Below are 19472 nucleotides of genomic sequence, written 5' to 3'. Positions count from 1 at the left end.
CAACAAAATGACTCTAAAGTTTATATAGAGAGACAAAAGACCCCTAATTGCTAAGATAATATTGAAAGGAAAAGAACAAAGTTGGAGGACTGATGCTACCCACCTTCAAGACTTATTGTAACATTGCAGTCATCAATACAGTGTGGTATTGGTGACAAATAGATGAATGGAACAGAATTCAGAGCCCAGAAATAAACCATATAATCCACTGACAGAGGAGCAAAGGCAGTATCATGGAGCAAAGATGGTCTTTCCAACAAATGGCACTGAAACAATTGGACAACCATGTGCAAAAGAAAGAATCTAGACACAGACCTCATACACTCCTCAAAAATTAAAATGTGTCACACATATAAACATAAAATACAAAATTATGAAATTCCTAGAAGATAGGAGAAAACCTAGATGACCTTGAGTATCGCAGTGACCTTTTGGTTATAACACTATGATCCATGAAAGAATTGATAAGGTGGAGTTTATTAAAATTAAGAACTTGTGCTCTGTGAAAGATAATGTAGAGAGAATGAGAAGACAGCCACAAACTAGAAAAAATTCGCAAAAGACTTGTCTGATAAAGGACTGTTATCCGAAATATTCGGAGAATCTTGAAAAGTAACAGTAATTACATGGGCACTCTGATTAATAAATATACCAAAGACTTTATCAGCCATCTAGCTTAAATCAGAAGATACAGAGATGACAAATGCACACATGAGTAGATGCCCTATATCCTCTTTCATGAGGCAAATGCAAATTAAATTATCAGTGAGATTCTACTGCATATCTCTTAAAACTTTAAGTCAAAATTTAGAGTACTGTTAATGCCAAATGCTAACAAGGTTTTGGAGTAACAAGAACTCTAATCTGTTGCTGGTGGGAGTGCATTTCACTTTGACAGGCAGTTTGGTAGTTTCTTATAAAACTCAACTAGCAGTTGTTTTCCTTGATATTGACCCAGAGGAGTTGAAAACTTATGTCTGCACAAAAACCTGCATGTAGATGTTTATATTAGGTTTAGTCATAATTACTGAACTAGAATAAATCAATGGGATATTGCTAAATGAAACAAAATGGAGAAGTCTTATGCTGGGTGAAAGAGGCCAGATTTTAAAAAATTACATATCTTTTTTTATACATAAAATTCTAGAAATGAAAATTATAATAAAGCAGATCATGAGGAGTGTGGTTGTGGGGGCTGGAGAAGGGTTGAATGACAGAGGGGCATACAGAAAGTTTTTGGGTTAATGTATTTGTTTATTGTCTTGATGGTGGTGATGAATTCATAGATGTATATACTTAAGCTTAAATTCATGAAACTGTATACTTTAAATGTCTTCAGTGCATTATATGTCATGTATATCTCAAAGGTATAAAAGACAATTCACTGATAAACTATCATACTACCTTGTTGGTAGAACTAATATAATAGTTTAACTTCTATTCTAAAGGAGACTTGATGGCTCTTAAAAACTGAGGGGTGCCTGGGTGGCTCAGTTGATTAAACATCCAACTCTTGATTTCAACTCAGGTCATGATCTCGCAGTCCTGAGATTCAGCCTCTCATCGGGCTCTGTGCTGAGCATGGAGCTTGCTTGGGATTCTCTCTCTTCCCCTCTACCCTCCATCTGCCTCTCTCCCCCACTCTTGTGCTTGCTCTCTCGCTCTCTCAATAAATAAACATTTAAAAAATGAAGAGTAATCTAGAACTGTTGTAAAATGTCTGTGGTTTGTAATGAAGAATGAGATTTTGGTAAATGTAATTTATTCTGAATGATCAATTGATATATTTAAGGAACAGTGAGGTTTATTAATATCAGGCCAGAGATAATCAGTTGGCTTTTAGATCACTTTTTTCTTTTTTTTACCCTTTTGGTAACCTATTTCCTGATGTTATCTTACTGTAGAGGGCATATTAGGAAACCTTTGAATGTTTGAGTGCCTACTATGGAAATTAAAAAGTGGAAGTTAAGTCTTTGAGTAAGAAAATACTTATTGTAATGCTTGCTATTTCCACCTGTGTAACTGGTTTGAGCTATTATGTTTTTAGGTTTATTTTGCTTGTTTATAAATTCAGGCAGTATTATCATTTCTTTTATTTTAGTTTTTCTTTGTGGTACTCTAACCAGTTAATTGTATATAATCACTTCTTTATAATTTGTATGTGAACAAATTGAGGGTTTGTGGGGTGCTTGGCTGGCTCAGGCAGTGGAGCCTGTGACTCTTGATCTCAGGGTTATGAGTTCAGGCCCCACACTCATAATCTCAAGGTTATGAGTCAACAAAAAAAAAACAACCATAAACTCATCTTTAAAAAAGTTAGGTGTTCAACTGTATCTGCTTTTTAGACTTGGGAAAGAATGATGTTAATAATTTTTTAATATACTATTTTTATTATTTGACTTTAGGTCCATTGCAAAAGAACTTGCAGACTGGCTTATAAGCAACAATGTGGTAGAGCATATATTTGGACCAAATTTACATATTGAGGTTTGTGGACAATTACATGACTTCTCTACTTTACTTAGAGAAGAATACTTTAGAAAGTTGACTATAATAAGGTTTTTTTCCTCCCCCAGATTATCAAACAGTGCCAAGTGATTTTGAACTTTTTGGCAGCGGAAGGGAGACTGAGTACTCAGCATATTGATTGCATTTGGGCTGCAGCACAGGTAATAATATTAACAGCTCACATTTATTAAGTGCTTCTTTATTGCTTGTTCTAAGTGTTTTATTCCCCTAAGAGGTACGTTCTCTTATTCCCATTTTATAGCTAAAGAAACAGAGACACAGGAGTGTCTGGTTGGCTTAGTCGGTAAAGCGTCCAGCTTTGGCTCAGGTCATGATCTCACAGTTCATGGGTTTGAGCCCCACATCAGGCTCTGTGCTGTTAGCACAGAGCCTGGAGCCTGCTTCAGATTCTGTATCTCCCTCTCTCTCTGACCCTCCTCTGTTCATGCTGTTTCTCTCTGTCTCTCCAAAATAAATAAACATTTTTAAAAAATTAAGAAACAGACACAGAGAAAGTTGGGCATGGAATCTATGGAGTCTGGCTTCAGAGTCTATGTCTTACGATATTATCAAGAGATTTGAAGGAAATGAGTGCCTTTTGGAGGTTCTTCATGAAACCATCTTAGTTTATTAAGAGACATTTGCCTATTATTTTTGTTAATACAGTAAATCCTTCCGTATGTTCTATTGGTAGTTTATTACACTGATTTCCTTTTTAATTAATTTTTTTCAATAGGCATATATCAGCATGGTTCAGAATCCAAAAATTAATAGTAGAATGTATGTGGTGTCTTCCTCTCCTCTTGTCCCTATTTCCTAGGCATGTAGTTCGTAGCTTCTCAGGTGCATCATAGATTTTCTGTGTAAATAGCTAATTGTAAGCTTTTTTCTTTTTTGTCACCTTTATTACACTTGTTGCATACTAAATGGACTTGGCTTTTTTCACTTAATTTATCCTGAAGATAATTGCATATCAATATATAAAACCATTTTTTAAAGAGGACATGGTATTTATATGCATGTATGATGATAATTCATTTAACCAATTCTTGTTCATAGGTATTATTTTTCCCATTCTTTTCTATTATAAACAGTGCTAAAATCCATAAGTTCTAACATACTCATTTCATTCTTGTGTAAAATTATTTTGTAGATAAATCTTTTAAGTAGGATTTTTAGGTTAAAGCATCTCTGTGGTTCACTTGTACATGATAGTGTGATAAGGCCTCTTTTCCCTCATCTTCCTAAATACGTTGTGTCCTTACACTTGGTGTTTGCTAAACTGATGGGTGAAAAGTGGTATCATTGCTATTTTAAGTTTGCATTTAGTTTATATGAAGCACATTGCAAGTCTTGTGTTTAAGAGCCACTTTTGTTTCCTATACTGGGAATGTACATTGAAATTCTTTGCCACGTAGTAATGATTTTCTTGTTCTTTTTTGTAGGAGACTTTTACGTATTAGTGACATTGGACTTGTGTCTATGTTAAGAGTTATGAATGTATTCTACTTTGATTTTTTTCCCCCTTGGTTAAGGTGGTTTTTGCTGTTCAGTTTCAAATTTGTGGTTTTCAAACTTGTGGTTTAATTTTTTTTATTGCTTGTGGATTTTGTCTTATGGTTTGAAATACCTTTCCACTCCAAGGTTATAAGAAAATTCTCCTTTAGTTCCTTCCTGTACATTTTGTTTCAATTTTATATTTTAGTCTTTTATTGAGTTAGAAATTTTCCTGGTTCAAGGTGTCCTGCATCTTAACTTTTTACCCCATTTTTTTCTGATGCAGTTGTCCCCTTTCCACTTATTCAGTAATTCTTTTTTCCTTACTGAACTGAGATACCAGTTTTATTTTTTCTGGAGTCTGTAGACTGACCAACAGTATATCTAGTCATGGTCAGTATACCATGGATTAGTAAATTTAAGGCTTTTGGGCCAGCCACTTCATTTTGTAAATAAAGCTTTTTTGCACCATAACCTTGTCGATTCTTATGCCTGTTGCCTGTGGCTGCTTCTGTATCGTAGTGGTAGAGTGCAGTAGCAGAGACCTTATCTCTTGAATTCTTAAACTATTTACTCTCTGGTCCTTCAAGAAAACATTTGCTGATCTTACGATTATACGAATGTCTTTATTTTTTTATTTTTAATTTTTATGGTAATATTCATGTCTGGCAGGTCTGGTTCTTTTTATGTATTTTTTCATGTAAATTTTAGCATTCTTTTAAAAAATATTGTCATATTAATTGTAATAATTGATTTGAAAAGAATTGAAATGGTCTTCCTACTCAATGCCTGCACTATTCTCTTTCAAAATCAACGTTATTTGAATGTTTTTCAAAATTTTAAAGCTATTTGTGTATAAATTTTATTTTGTGTGAAGCTTATTCTTAGGAATTTAAGTTGTATTTGTTAATGCTATCATAATAGCCATTTCTCCCATTATACTTGATTTTGTCCATTTCCTTCCTTTAGATTAGATGATTACTGCATATATTCATAAACTTTTTATATAAAGATTTTCAAATTCGATAAATGTATGCCTTGAGACCTTAGTTAATTCTTAGATGGGTGGTAATTTTTCAACACTGTTTTTTGCTTTCCATGTTTAATATATATTTATATATTACTATAATTTCAGTAAGTTAATGAAGCACTTTCCATTTCAGAATAAAGGAAGCTTTTCTTTCATAATTTTCTGAAATTATTACTCATTTAGTAGTTATAAAATTTTTATTTTATTCACAGCAAGAGTAGGAAAATATGAGAACAATGATACATTAAGTAATACAGAATAAATAGCTAGGAATAGGGGAGCATTATTCTTCATTGAAACTCAAATTTATCAAATTGATAACTAATAATGTCGTCTGTTAAATGTTTTGCATTCTTCCCTAGCAAAAATTTGAAGTAGTAAGGGAATAATTAAAAACCATGGCATAATCTGTGATACAGTTTGAAAAACCTAAAATATTTATAAAAGGTTGACAAGAGATAAGTGTATCTTAAGGGTTACTTTAATAGGGTATTTTTGTGTTTGTTACTGCTTTGCTTTTGAATCTACCACAAATTTAGAATGATCTTGAGATTTTAAAATTTGAGCACTATTTTAAAGTGTCTAGGACTGGTTAGTTTCATTGTCTTACCTGATGTTTTTTCAACCCATCTAGAGTAGGTTTTTGACATCACTTTGCTCACCTCAGACAGACTGACCCGCTCCCCTCACCACCCCCCCACACTCACTCTTCACCCATAGTAATTAGATTGGCTGCTGCTCTTTTCATTGTTTGTATCGTAACTCTTATATTGGAATCCAAGGAGAAAATAGACATAGGTGACAAATGGATTGAAATAGAAGAGTTTACAAATATTTGAAAAATGTTTATCTTTGTAATTAAATATAAGCTCAAATAATGTAATAGCATTTTCATGTATTGGCTAATTCCCATTATGTTTTTTTTTTCCTTGAGTAACCATTATGTTTAATAATGCACTGTATTGACCAGATTGTGGCACAACTTCTAGAAAGCAGTACAGAGTTCTATTTCTAGTAATTGGTTCTGTATACAAATACATGAAGATGTTTATTGCAGCATCGACTGTGGTAACACATAAGGAATGTTTGTTACTGTTTGTTACTGGACTACTTAGATAAGTTGTGAGAAATTCATGTATTAGAATGCTGTGTATCCATGAGAAGGACTGAAGTAGTTGTATTATGCTCATGTGGAATAATATGTAAGAAATAGTTTCACTGAGTATCGCATAGGTAATAGATCTTTTATCGAGAGAAGATCTCAAGTACCCATTGTATTCTCCCAGTGTGTATTTAAACAGTTACATATACTTTTTACTTGTAAATGACTGGAACAAGACATTTTAATAGGTTTGCTTTTGGGGAAGTTGCCCGGGATGGATGGGGAACTTCCTTCTTATTGTCTATGCCTATGTAAACGTTGAAACTTTTCCATGTGTATATTAGTTTTTCAGTAAATACAAAGACTAATATATAAAGATAAAGCAAATGTTTTGGCATTTAAGTGACTCTCTACCAATTAAAGTTACTGTTTTGGTTTGGCTTAGTTAAACTCTACACACCCTTCCACTGTAAAATGTTTTAGTCATAGGACATCAAAAAAAAATGCTTGAGAATCTTTGTACTCTATTGGAATTTATTGTTAAATGCTTTCCAAATTTGAAGAATGGTTGTATAAATACATGTAACTTATTAATATAATGATTTTATCTTAAAATGGAGCTGATTTTTGTGGGTAGATTTTTGTGTCAGTGACAAAAGTCAGATTCTTTAGAATTTAAAAGGACTTAAATATCTGATTGAGATGTGCATTACCCATAATTGTCATTAGATTCTCAAAAGGATTAGTGATGGCCAATTTTATTTTTTTTAATTTTTTAACTTTATTTTGAGAGAGAGAGTACATACACATGTGAGTGGGGGAGGAGCAGAAAGGGAAGGGAGAAAGGATCCCAAACAGGCTCTGCAGTGTCAGCATAGAGCCTGATGCAGGACTCATACATGAACCGCAAGATCCTGAGCTGAAATCAAGAGTTGGTCACTTAATCAACTGAGCCACCCAGGAGCCCTATTTGTAATGATTGATTTTAGAAATGCTGATCTATATTCGAGTGGTTATTAGTTTCTGCATGTGTACATGTATACACGTTTAGATTACTGCTTTATGAGACATTGTATCTATATATATTACTAGCATGTGAAGTTATGAGTATACTTGAGTAATAATGTGGGTACTGAAATGTCCTTCTGTGTTATATCTTAGGATTTGAATTCTGTTTCTTCCTGCCTTTTTAGAAGCTCTTAACATGAGCTTTGTTCTTTTTGTATGTTGTTGGATGTCTTCACATATAAGACTTTTTTTATCCATTCATATTTAAGAAAGATGACTAGGTAAGTGGTCTAGATAGTCTTGGATGTTGTGAAATATTTTTTCATCAGAGCTGTCTAAATGGGACTCCTGTTTTCGACATTTTCTAGGATAGCAATGGTAAAACAACTTGCACTTTCCTCATTTGAGTCACTAGGCTTTCTGCTTGTGGAATTTCAAAAAAAGTGGTTTTTTTTGACATTTATATATTTTTGAGAGACAGGGAGTGAGAACGGGAGGAGGAAAGAGAGAGAGAGAGAGGGAGACACTGAATCTGAAGCAGGCTCCAGGCTCTGAGCTATCAGCACAGAGCCTGATGTGAGGCTCAAACCCACAATCCGTGAAATCCTGACCTGAGCTAAAGTTGGACATTTAACTGACTGAGCCACCCAGGCACTCCTTTGTTTGTGGAATTTCTAAAAGAGAGGGTGAAAAGGGATATCAGTATCTGTGCTTAAAAGATGTGGCTTCATATAATTTTTATCCAGGGAAGAGCCCTGGTGGGTGAATAGAATAAATTGGCTGTTAGTATTTTTCTGATTCATTGATGGCTAACAAAATTATTCTTTAAGAATATTCATTGAAATCCTGTGTTTTCATCTCCATACTTCTTGCTGCTTTGCACTTGTGTTTGACTGAATATAAGACACTAAAATTTCCCTCAGAACTTTGTAATAGAGGTGAATTGTAGTTCATTGTTTCCTCAATGAATAGATTTTATTTTTATTATTATTGCTTTTTTTTTGGTAATCTGTTATGAAGATAGGTATATACCTTCAGTTTTTAAAGTTTCTTTCTTGGGGCGTCTGGGTGGCTCAGCTGGTTTAAGCGTCTGACTTCAGCTCAGGTCATGATCTCACAGTTTGTGGGTTTGAGCCCCGCATCGGACTCTGTGCTAACAGCTAGCTCAGAGCCTGGAGCCTGTTTCGGTTTCTGTGTCTCCACCTCTCTCTGATCCTCCCCTGCTAGCGTGGTCTCTGTCTCTCAAAAATAAAAAAAAAATTAAAAAAATAAATAAAGTTTCTTTCTTTTCCTTTCCTTCCCCCCCTTTTTTAAAGTAATTTTACACACATTGTGGGCCACAAATTCAACACCCTAATCCAACTGAACCAACCAGGTGCCTCTATACCCCCATTTCTTGTTGGCAGAATTCTTCTCTTAGGCAGTTTTTCAGGTATTAAGTAATCCATGATGGTTGGTTGGTTTATTTTGGTAGCAAGAGTGTTCCTGAGCAGAGAAAGGGTAATATATATATTTGTGGCCCATAAACATAAAACTTACCATTTGTAACTGTATAGTTCAGTGGCATTAAATTTTATAAATTTTTTTTAACATTTATTTATTTTTGAGAGACAGAGACAGATCATGAGCAGGGGAGGGGCAGAGAGAGAGGGAGAAATAATAACTGTTAGGTTTTCCCTACCCTCAGCCCTTGGATTCCTGTATTCTGCATTCTGTCTATGTATGTCTATTTCTAGGTACCTCATTTAAGTAGAATCACAGTATTTGTCTATGTCTGGCTTATATTATTAAACTTTTTGAGTGTTATCTATGGTATGGCATATATAAAAATTTTTTTTAACAACTAAACAATATTCCATTGTTAGTTATACCACATTTAATGTTTTCATTTCTGCATTCATGAATATTGGAGTTGCTTCCGCTTTTGGGCTATTTATTATGAATAGTACACAAACATGGGTGTACAAACATATGTTTGAGTCTCTGCATTCAGTTTTTTCTGTATATATACGTGGGGCAAAACTGCTGGGTCATATAGTAATTCTCTAATTTTTTGAGTTACTGCCAAACTTTTCCACCGCAACTACAGTGTTTTACATTCTACCCTCAGTACAGGGAGATTCCCATTTCTCCCCATCCTTAACAACACTTGTTACTTGTCCTAAAATTTTTTTTAAATTATCCTAGGAGGTGTAAAGTAATAATCTTACTGTAGTTTTAATTTGCACTTATTTGCATTTCCTAATGACTAATGATTTGGAGCATCCTTTTATGTGCTTATTGACCTTTTGTATATCTTTTTTTGGACAATGTCTATTCAAGACCTTTGCCCGTTTTGAATTGGGTGGTTTGGGAGATTTTAAAGTTTATAGTACTTTTGAGGCATCTGGTGGCACAGTTGGTTAAGTGTCTGACTTCAGTTCAGGTCATGATCTGACCTGATAGTTTGTGAGTTCAATCCCTGCATTGGGCTCTCTTCTATCAGCACAGAGCCTGCTTCAGATCCTCTCTTCCCCTCTCTGTCGGCCTCACCCCATCAAAAATAAATAAACATTAAAAAAAACTTAATTTTTACATTCTGGATATTAATCCCTTATCAGACACATAATTTACATGTATTGTCTCCAACTCTGAGGTTTCTTTAAAATAGCCTTAGATTTGGGGGCACCTGTTTGCTCAGTCAATGGAGTATCATACTCAGTAGAGTATGATATTTGGTTGGGCGTAGAGTTTACTTTAAAAAAAAAATAAAATAGAAGTGCCTTGGTGGCTCTGTTGGTTAATTATCCGACTTTGGCATAGCGTAGATCATGATTTTGTGGTTAATGAGTTTGAGCCCCACATTGGGTTCTGTGCTGAAAGCTTGGAGCCTGTAGCCTGCTTTGGATTATGTGTCTCCATCTTGCTCTGCCCTTCCACTGTGCGTGCTCTCTCTCTTTCTCCCCCACTTTCTCTCTCTCTCTCTCTCTCTCTCTCTCTCTCTCTCTCTCTCTCTAAAGAAATAAAAACACTAAAAAAAATTTTTAAAAATAAAGTATCCTTAGATGCACAAAAAGTGTTAATTTTGATGGATTTCAGTTTATCTGCTTTTTTGGTTGTTGCCTGTGTTTCTGGTGTCCTACTGATGAAACTGTTGGCGAATCTAGTGTTTTGAAGATTTTCCCCAGTGTTTTCTTAGTATAGTTTTGTATTTAGCTCCTGAGTTTAGGTCTTTGATCAATCTTGGGTTGATTTTTGTATATGGTGTATGGTAAACACATACCTTCATTCTTCTATTTGTTAATATCCAGTTTTCTCAGCACATTTTCTTGAAAAGACTATCCTTTCTACATTGAATTGTCTTGGCACTGAAAATCAGTTGATTTATGTGAAAGTTTTTATCTAGCAGTTCTGTTCTATTCCATTGGTCTGTATATCTGTACTTATGCTAATACCATACTGTTCTAATTGCTCTTATTTCCTTTTAAGTTTCACAGTTTTCTCTTTGAAAATTGTTTTGACTTTTCACAAATCCTTGCTGTTCCCTATGGATTTAAGGATTGACTTTTCCATTTCTGACCCTAAAAAGCTCTTGGAATATTTAAGGGATTGTCTTGAATCTGTAGATCACTTTGGGTAGTATTAACATCTTAATGTGTTAAGTCTTCCTATCCCTGAACATGGAATGTCTTTCCATTTATTTAAATTATAATTTCTTTCAGCAGTGTTTTGTAGTTTTGAGTATACAAGTCTTTTGCCTCTTTTATTAGATTCATTCTTAAGTACAGTTGATCCTTTTTAAAAATTATTTATTTATTTATTTTTTAAATGTTTTATTTATTTTTGATACAGAGAGAGACAGAGCATGAGAGGGGGAGGGGCAGAGAGAGAAGGAAACACAGAATCTGAAGCAGGCTCCAGGCTCTGAGCTGGCTGTCAGCACAGAGCCTGACGCGGGGCTCGAACCCACGAACGTGAGATCTGACCTGAGCTGAAGCCGGAGGCTTAACCGACTGAGCCACCCAGGCGCCCCTAAGTACAGTTGATCCTTGAAGAACACAAGTTTGAACTGCCTGTGTCCACATACACATAGATTTTTTTTTGATAAGTACAGTACTGTATATGTATTTTCTCCTATGATTTTCTTAGCATTTTCTTTAACAATACAGTATATAGTATATATAGCATACCAAATGTGTGTTAACTGCCTGTTTATGTTATGTTATTGATATTCTGGTTTTATGTTACTGGTTAGGCTTATGGTCAGCAATAGGTTATTGATAATTATGTTTTTGGGAGTCAGGGTTATACCCAGCTTTTTGACCACATGGTATCAGCACTCCCTTTTTGTTGTTCAAGGATCAGTTGTATTTTATTCTTTGTATGCTATTGTAAGTGGAATTGCTATATTAAATTCCTTGTCAGATAATTCATTGTTAGTATGAATTATGTATGGAAAAGCTCAGTTTTGCTTGTTGACCTGTATTCTGTTGCTTTGTCAATTTGATTTTCAGCTCTACTCCTTATTATATGTAGGGCTTTTTATATATATGGCTGTGTCATTTTTGAATAGTTTCACATTTTCCTTTCCAATTTGGATGTAATTAGTTTTATGGGGTTGACTCCAGTAACTGGCTACAAGATCAGTATAGGGTTGAAACGCAGTGGTATATATGTGCATCCTTATCTTGTTCCTGATCATAGGCAAAAATGAGTCATTTATCATTGAGTATGCAACTAGCTGTGGGGTTTTCATAAATATCCTTTATCATTGTGATTTTATCCTCTATTCTTAGTTTCTGAGAGTTTTTTTTTTTTTATCATTTAAGGATATTGGATTTTGTCATTTATTCTTTGTCAATTAAGATGACCGTGTGGCTTCTTTCTGTTGGCTAATATGATGTGTTATGGTAATTGAATCTCTTTTGGAACCACACTTGAATTCTTGGGATAAATCTCACTTGAGTATAGTGAATAATCCTTTTAGTATGCTCCTGGATTCGATTTCCTAGTAGTTTCTGGAGGACTTTCTGCCATTTGTGATATACTGCTTAGTAGTAACTTTTTTAGTAAGCCTTATGAGGACTTATGAAGCCTCATAGAATTATTTAAGAAGTGCTTCCTTCTTGGGGCACCTGGGTGGCTCAGTTGGTTAAGCATCCAACCTTCGCTCAAGTCATAGTCTTGAGGTCCTTGAGTTCAAGCCCTGTGCATCGGGCTCTGTGCTGACCACTCAGAGTCAGAGCCTGGAGCCTACTTGGCATTCAATGTCTACCTCTCTCTCTGTCCCTCCCCTACTTGTGTTCACTCTCTCTCAAAAGTAAATAAAGATTTTTAAAAAGGTAAAAAATAAGTATTTCCTTCTCTTCAGTTTTTTTTAGGAGCATTTGAGAAGTATTGATGTTAATTTTTTATTAAGTGTTAGAATTCTCCTAAGTCATCATTATAGTACTTTTCTTTATTGGGAGTTTTTGATTACTGATTCAATGTCTTATTATAGGTCTGTGGACCTTTTCTGTTTCTTCTTGAGTTGATATAGGTAGTTTGCAAGGAATTCCTCCCTATCTTCTAGGTAATCTAATTTTTTAGTGTACTATTGTTCATAGTATTCTCTTAAATTTTTTAAGTTTGGTAGTAATATCCCATTTGAATTTCTGATTTTAGTTCTCTCCTCTTTTTTCTTTTTTGATCTAGCTAAATGTTTAGAAATCATTTAGAAGAACCATTAGTTTTGTTAATTTTGTTGTTTTTCTAATCTGTATTTTGTATGTCTGTTCTTTAGCTTTGAGTTATAAGGTATAATTGTTATACTATATTATATATTCTGTAACCTGAACCTGTTACTAATTATATCACTCTTTGTTACTCTTTTTAAAAAAAGACTTAATTGTAGGAAAAAGAAAATAGCATAAATTTATCCTCTGGACCATTTTTTAAGTTCTAATAGTGGATAGATTCATATTGTTGTGTAACAGATCTCTAAAATGTTTTCATTTTGTAAAACTGAATGTCTGTTTTCATTGAACAACATAGGGGTGCCAGGCTGGCAGATTTATGACTCTTGATCTTGGGCTCATTAGTTTGAGGCCCTTGTTGTTTTTAAAACAACAACAACAACAGTAAGTCATTGAACAAAAAAATCCCCTGTTCTCTTTACTCACAGCTCCTGGTAGCCACCATTCTACTGTTTATCATTTTGACTACTCTGTATGTTTCACGTTAGTGAAACCTAATAGTATTGGTCCTTTTGTGACTGGCTTACTTCACTCAGCATACTATTCTCGTGGTCACCTATGTCATAGCATGTGACAGGATTTCCTTTCTTGTAAATTTGAATTATATTCCATTTTATGTGTATGCCACAATTGTTTGTTGATGTGGACATTTACTTTGCTTTTATCTTTTGACTGTTGTGAGTGAACAATATACAGTGTACAATGAGCATAGGTGTACAGATCTCTCTTCGAAATCTTTTAATTATTTTGGTTGTATACCCAGAAGTGAGATTGTTGGGTTATATGGTAATTTCCTTTTTTTCTAGTAACCTTTCAAAAATTTAAAGGCTTTCTTATTTGATTTTAGTGTAGTCAGCCCAGCTCTCATTTGCTTAGTATTTGCACAGAATATCTTTTTACATTCTTTATCTTTTTGCCTGTTTGGGTATCTTTAGATATAAAGTGTGTCTCTTGTAGACCACATAAGGTTGTATCATGATTTTAAAATCCACTCTAACAATCTCTGTCTTTGCATAGTTTACACCATTTATATTAAAGTAATTCCTCAAAGAATGATTTACTTCTGCCATTTTTTGTTTTTGTTTTTGTTTTTTCTATATGTTGTGACAGTGGTTTGTCTATCATTTCTGTTAACGGACTTTTGTTGGTGTTGTTCCTAGTTGATTTTTTTTGTAGTGTCGACTCCCTTCTCATTTCCTTTTTTAGTGTATTCTATAGATATTATGTTTAATGTGGAAAATACATTTAACATATTGAGATTCTTTTTTCTCTAATTTAACTTGTTTTTATATAATTGTGAGAGAGAGAGAGAGGGAAACACAGAATCTGAAGCAGGCGTCAAGCCCTGATTTGTCAGCATAGAGGCTGATACAGGGCTCAAACTGGGGAATGATGAGATCATGACCTGAGCCACCCAGGTGCCCAAACATCTTGAGATTCTTATAGTCTAATTTGAATTTGTCAAATAGTACATAAAAATTATGCTTGTATATAGCTCCTTTTCCCTCATTTTTATTATTGATAAGACAGATTTCAACTTAATACATTGTGTACAATTTTTTATGTTAGTAATAATTCTTTGTGCATTTCTCTTTTAAATCATATAGCAAATAAAAGGTGGAGTTACAAATGAAAGCAGTAATACTAGCTTTTAATTTCCTGTGTATTTTTCAGAGGTTTTTATTTCTTCATTGTTTAGCTTGTTTTCATTTCATTGTAAAGGACTTCGTTTAGGTTTTCTGGCAGGGCATGTCTAGTTCTAGTGAACTCCTTTAGTTCTAGTTTATCTGGGAATGTTTTGATTTTTTTCTCATAAGGATAGTTTTGCCAGTTATAGAATTCTCCATTTAAAGGGTTTTTTTTCTTTTAGCTTTTGAGTGTATCATCCCACTTTGGTTTCCAAGATTTCTGATTAGACACTTGCTGATAACTCCTAATGAGTATCCCTTATATGTGGTACATTATCTCTTTTTTCAGGATTATTTTACTGACAATTTGATTACAATAATTCTTGCTCTAGGTCTCTTTGAATTTCTCCTACTTAGATGTGTTGAACTCCTTGGATTTGTAGATTCATGTCTTTCATCAAATTTGGAAGTTTTCAGCCATTGTTTCTCAAATATATTTCAATTCTTTCTCTCCTGGGATTCCTATCATGAGTATATTGGTAGGTTGTGGTTCTCACGGGTCCCTTAGAATCTATTTACATTTTTAAATATTTTTTCCTTAAATCAGTAATTTCAGTTTCATGACCTAAGGTGAAGTTAAGAATGGGCTGTTTAACCAGCTGAGCCACCCAGGTGCTCTAGTTGTTTATATATTTTGGATATTAACCCTTTATAATATAGGTGATTTGCAAATATCTTCTCCGATCTGAAGGTTGCCTTTTAGTTTTGTTGTTTCCTTGACTGAGCAGAAGTTTTTTATTTTGATGAAGTCCCACTAGTTTATTTTTGCTTTGATTTCCCTTGCTTCAGGAGACATATTTAGAAAGAAGAAAGACATGGACAAGATTATTTTTGCCTATCCTGGCTCCCAGAGCTAAAGCAGAATTATATATTACTATCCCCACAGTTGTTTGACATAAGGGCATGGAGTAGAGAATGGGTAGCTGTTATCACACAGCAGGCTGAAATTGGCCTTTATTAACCACACTAGCCTTTCCCCTTGAAAGTATGTGAGTGTAAAGGTTCAAATTGACTTGAGTGGTTGCATCCAATAGTCTCTGTCAATATGATTGCTGTCTAAATACAGACAGGGATTCCTGGCACTTTCTGCTTTACCATCTTCCCTGATTCCTTTTCCTCTTTTTTTATTTGTGAAAACTAATGAAGAAGTTTATGAACTGACTTCACACTGTCATCTTTTTAAGCTGTGTAATTTTAATATTTTTATCTTCACTTTCTGAATTTGCTTTCATGATGTTCACCTTATATTAAAAAAGAGCCTTATATTTAAAAATTTTTTCTTTTAATGTTTATTTTTGTGAGAGAAAGCGACCAAGCATGAGCAGGGGAGAAGCAGAGAGATAAAGATACAGAATCCCAAGCAGGCTCCATGCCGTCAGCACAGAGCCCAATGTGGGGTTTGAACACACAGACAGTGAGATTGTGACCTGAACTGAAGTCAGATGCTTAACCAACTGAGCCACCCAGGCGCCCCTAAAAGAATCTTATATTTTTATAGGATTACAGGATTACATAATTATCTTACAAAGGTTTTGTCACTTAAAGATAACCAGTAAGATATCTGATTATGAATTTTGAGTCTATTATGGAAATACCATTTTCTGAATGATCAAAATGGCAGCAAGTCAGAAATTTATTGTTTGCTATGTTTTGTTACATTTTCATTAGGAAAAGTATAATTGTACTTAAAAGATCTATAAAAGCAATAAACTTTTAATTGGTTATTTACTTATCATTTGTATCAAATGATGTAATTAGTGTAGTTTATAAAAAGTCGCCCCAACGTGGAGGAATTACTCCAAAGTTATTTTACCGCTTCTGTTTTGTCTTCTGGTTCAGAATTCTGTTGTGCATATATATCCTGATAGAGGAGAGAGGAGAAGAAAGTTTATATGATTTATGCTTGAACAATATAAAAGTCAGTGTTTTAGAATAGGAAAAGAAGGTATATTTTCTGATTGAATTTTTATGTATAGAAGGTAAGTTGGATACTTCAGATTTTTACTTCTGGAACCTTCAAATTGGGAATTACTGGCTTGCTCTTATTTGTTGCGGATCTTGAATTTGCTTGATGGCTACAGAAGATGCTTATTTTACACGATGTTGTAATATTTAATAGTCATGCCTTTGTAAGTGTTATACTTTCTCATTCTGTTTAGATTTTCTGTTTCTTGATTTATTGCTATGTAGACCTTTATTTTAAGGGAGTTTCTATTGTATACTCTAGTAAAATGAGTATGTTATATGAATACTTTTTTTAATGCTTATTTTTGAAAGAGAGACAGAGTGTGAGTGGGGGAGATGGAGAATCCATATTAGGCTTCAGGCTCTGAGCTCTCAGCACAGAGCCTGACATGGGGCTCAAACCCATGAGCCGTGAGATCATGACCTGAGCCTAAGTGAGATGCTTAATTGACTCAACCACTCAGGTGCACCTATATGAATACTTTATAACCATTTAATATGAAAAGTATATTTCACTTGAAATACTTAATTTGGTTTTCTCTTCCAATTACAGTTTACTATTTTATTTACAACTGCTTATATCTTAATACATTAATTTGTTATTTTAGTGATGTTGATATATGATAAATCTAATCAGAATCTTTTTCAAATTCCTGAAATTTTTTATTGTGTGCTTCCCTCTTGTGGTTGAAAAATTAAGCTGTGGTGTTTTTTTTTTGTTTGTTTGTTTGTTTTTTAATAAGATAAAGTTCGGGGTGCCTGGGTGGCTCAGTCGGGTAAGCCTCTGACTTCGGTTCAGGTCAGATCTCATGTCCGTGGGTTCAAGCCCCGCGTCAGGCTCTGTGCTGACAGCTAGCTCAGAGCCTGGAGCCTGCTTCCAGTTCTGTGTCTCCTTCTCTCTCTGCCCCTCCCCCTCTCAAGCTCTGTCTCACTCTATATCAAAAATAAATAAAACATTAAAAAAAATTAAAAAAAAAGATAAAGTTCTGCTTCAGTGGAATTTTATTATTATAATTTTATATACTGCCATTGATGATATATGATAATGAACATTTTTCTAACATATTAGAAAATACTGTTTCAACTACTTTCTTGACTTTTAAACTATAGAACTTTTCTGTAAAACTTTTTGGTATCAGGTTGTTTGTTTATGGAGTATAATAATTTTTATCACTGTCTCTACCTTTATTTTGTAGTTGAAACATTGTAGTCGGTATATACATGATTTATTTCCATCACTCATCAAGAATTTGGATCCAGTACCACTTAGACATCTCCTTAATCTGGTCTCTGCCCTTGAGCCAAGTGTTCATACTGAACAGGTAATATATTTAAAACACAATGGTAGGCTTTTTTTAAATGTGAAATTTGCAGATAACTTAATTTGTAGGTTATTAGTGTTTGCATTTCATTTAGGAAAAAGGATATTAAATTTGTCGTGTGACGCTAATTTCAACCTCTTTTTTTTTTTTTAAAGACATTGTACTTGGCATCGATGTTAATTAAAGCATTATGGAACAATGCACTAGCAGCTAAGGCTCAGCTGTCCAAACAGAGTTCTTTTGCATCATTATTAAATACTAATCTTCCCATTGGAAATAAGAAAGGTGAGTAAAGTGTGATGTACTTTGTAAAATAATTTTTCTAAATTTTATAATTCAAATTTGAAGTTGTTTCCTTTCAGTATTAACTTCAAAATAAGTTTGAGATGGGGTAGGGCATTTGTTAAAGGGTTAATAAATTGGGGTCAGCAGATATTTTTGGTTCACTCTTCAAGTAAAGAACAGTAATGAAGTTGCAGTAGTTATTGCATATTCTCTCATTAATTCTTCCCATGAGGTGGGGGAAACTATTTCAAAACAGCTTTGGAGCTTTTGGTTAGGAAAAAACCAGCATTCTTTGTTTCAGAAATAATTTTTAGAGCAGATCATAATGGTACAATTCTCTGCCTATGTTTTCTAATTCAAAAGTTGTCTCACTTCAGGATTTTTATGGGGGCTTTTATAGGTATAGCTTTCCAGGGCTTTCTAAATAAAGCCTTATCAGATTTACCCATTTTTTGGTCTTCTCACATCATATAACTACGCTTTTTTAGGATTTTCCATTTAGGCACACGCAACTACTATTTGTAGGTGTTAGGGATTTCATTATTTCAGGTTTCTCTGCCTGTATTTGGTTGATTATATAATAATAATCAGAGCAGTTGATAATCTTCCAAAGAAGATCAGTCACTTAGAATATTTCCCTCCTGTTTTTTCCTTTTCCTTCAGAGGAAGAAGAGCTCAGAAGAGCAGCCCCATCACCTTGTAAGTTGAGTCTTAGAAATGCATGGCAAGATGACTTGTAGTTTTGTTTTCATGATCATGTAGAATTAGTTTTTTTATAATATATTTGTATCAGGGCCATATAGTTTTTTTGAGTAGATATCAACCCTTACCTGGCTACCCATCTTATTTTCAACTGAAATCATATATATCCTCTTGAGAAATAATCGATGAATGTTAACATATTTACAGATTATGTTTTTTGGCTATTTAGCATAAAGGTTTTGCAAATGAAAGAATCAAAGGATTATGTTATTCTCATAAATCCATGTTAATACATATTAAGAGTAAAAATGTAAAATCTATTTAATTATAGGGTCACCTGCAGCTAGTCCTCAAAGCAGTGATAACAGTGATACTCATCAAAGTGGAGGCAGTGACATTGAAATGGATGAGCAGCTTATTAATAGAACAAAACATGTGCAACAACGACTTTCAGACACAGAGGTGCGAAAACAGTTTTTCCCCTGCTTTAAAAAGGCTTTGGGATTTTGGAGTTTTTGTCATGTTTATCCTTTGAATAGAAATATGAATATAGTCCCTTTTCAGGTCTCTCCTCTAAGTAGTAATTATTGAAGTTATTTAAAGTTTTGTGTGTTTTTAATTCTATTTTGTATTATTTAAAGGAGTCTGTCA

The 19472-nt window shown here is 33.9% G+C and overlaps 1 protein-coding gene across 1 annotated transcript in view; it reads left to right on the top strand.

The window, feature by feature from the left end:
- Positions 1–19472, top strand: part of USP34 (ubiquitin specific peptidase 34) — a 194938-nt gene that overhangs the window by 26034 nt on the left and 149432 nt on the right. Inside the window, 6 exon segments of the mRNA XM_029937436.1 lie at positions 2406–2487; positions 2577–2669; positions 17709–17834; positions 17990–18119; positions 18783–18818; positions 19153–19283. Of these exon segments, the coding sequence (XP_029793296.1) occupies positions 2406–2487; positions 2577–2669; positions 17709–17834; positions 17990–18119; positions 18783–18818; positions 19153–19283 (598 nt within the window).

The sequence above is a fragment of the Suricata suricatta genome, chromosome 4, assembly GCF_006229205.1.
Source record: "Suricata suricatta isolate VVHF042 chromosome 4, meerkat_22Aug2017_6uvM2_HiC, whole genome shotgun sequence".
Taxonomy (NCBI): Eukaryota; Metazoa; Chordata; class Mammalia; order Carnivora; family Herpestidae; genus Suricata; species Suricata suricatta.
Note: the sequence above shows the minus strand (reverse complement) of the source record. Positions and strands in the feature narration are given on the sequence as shown.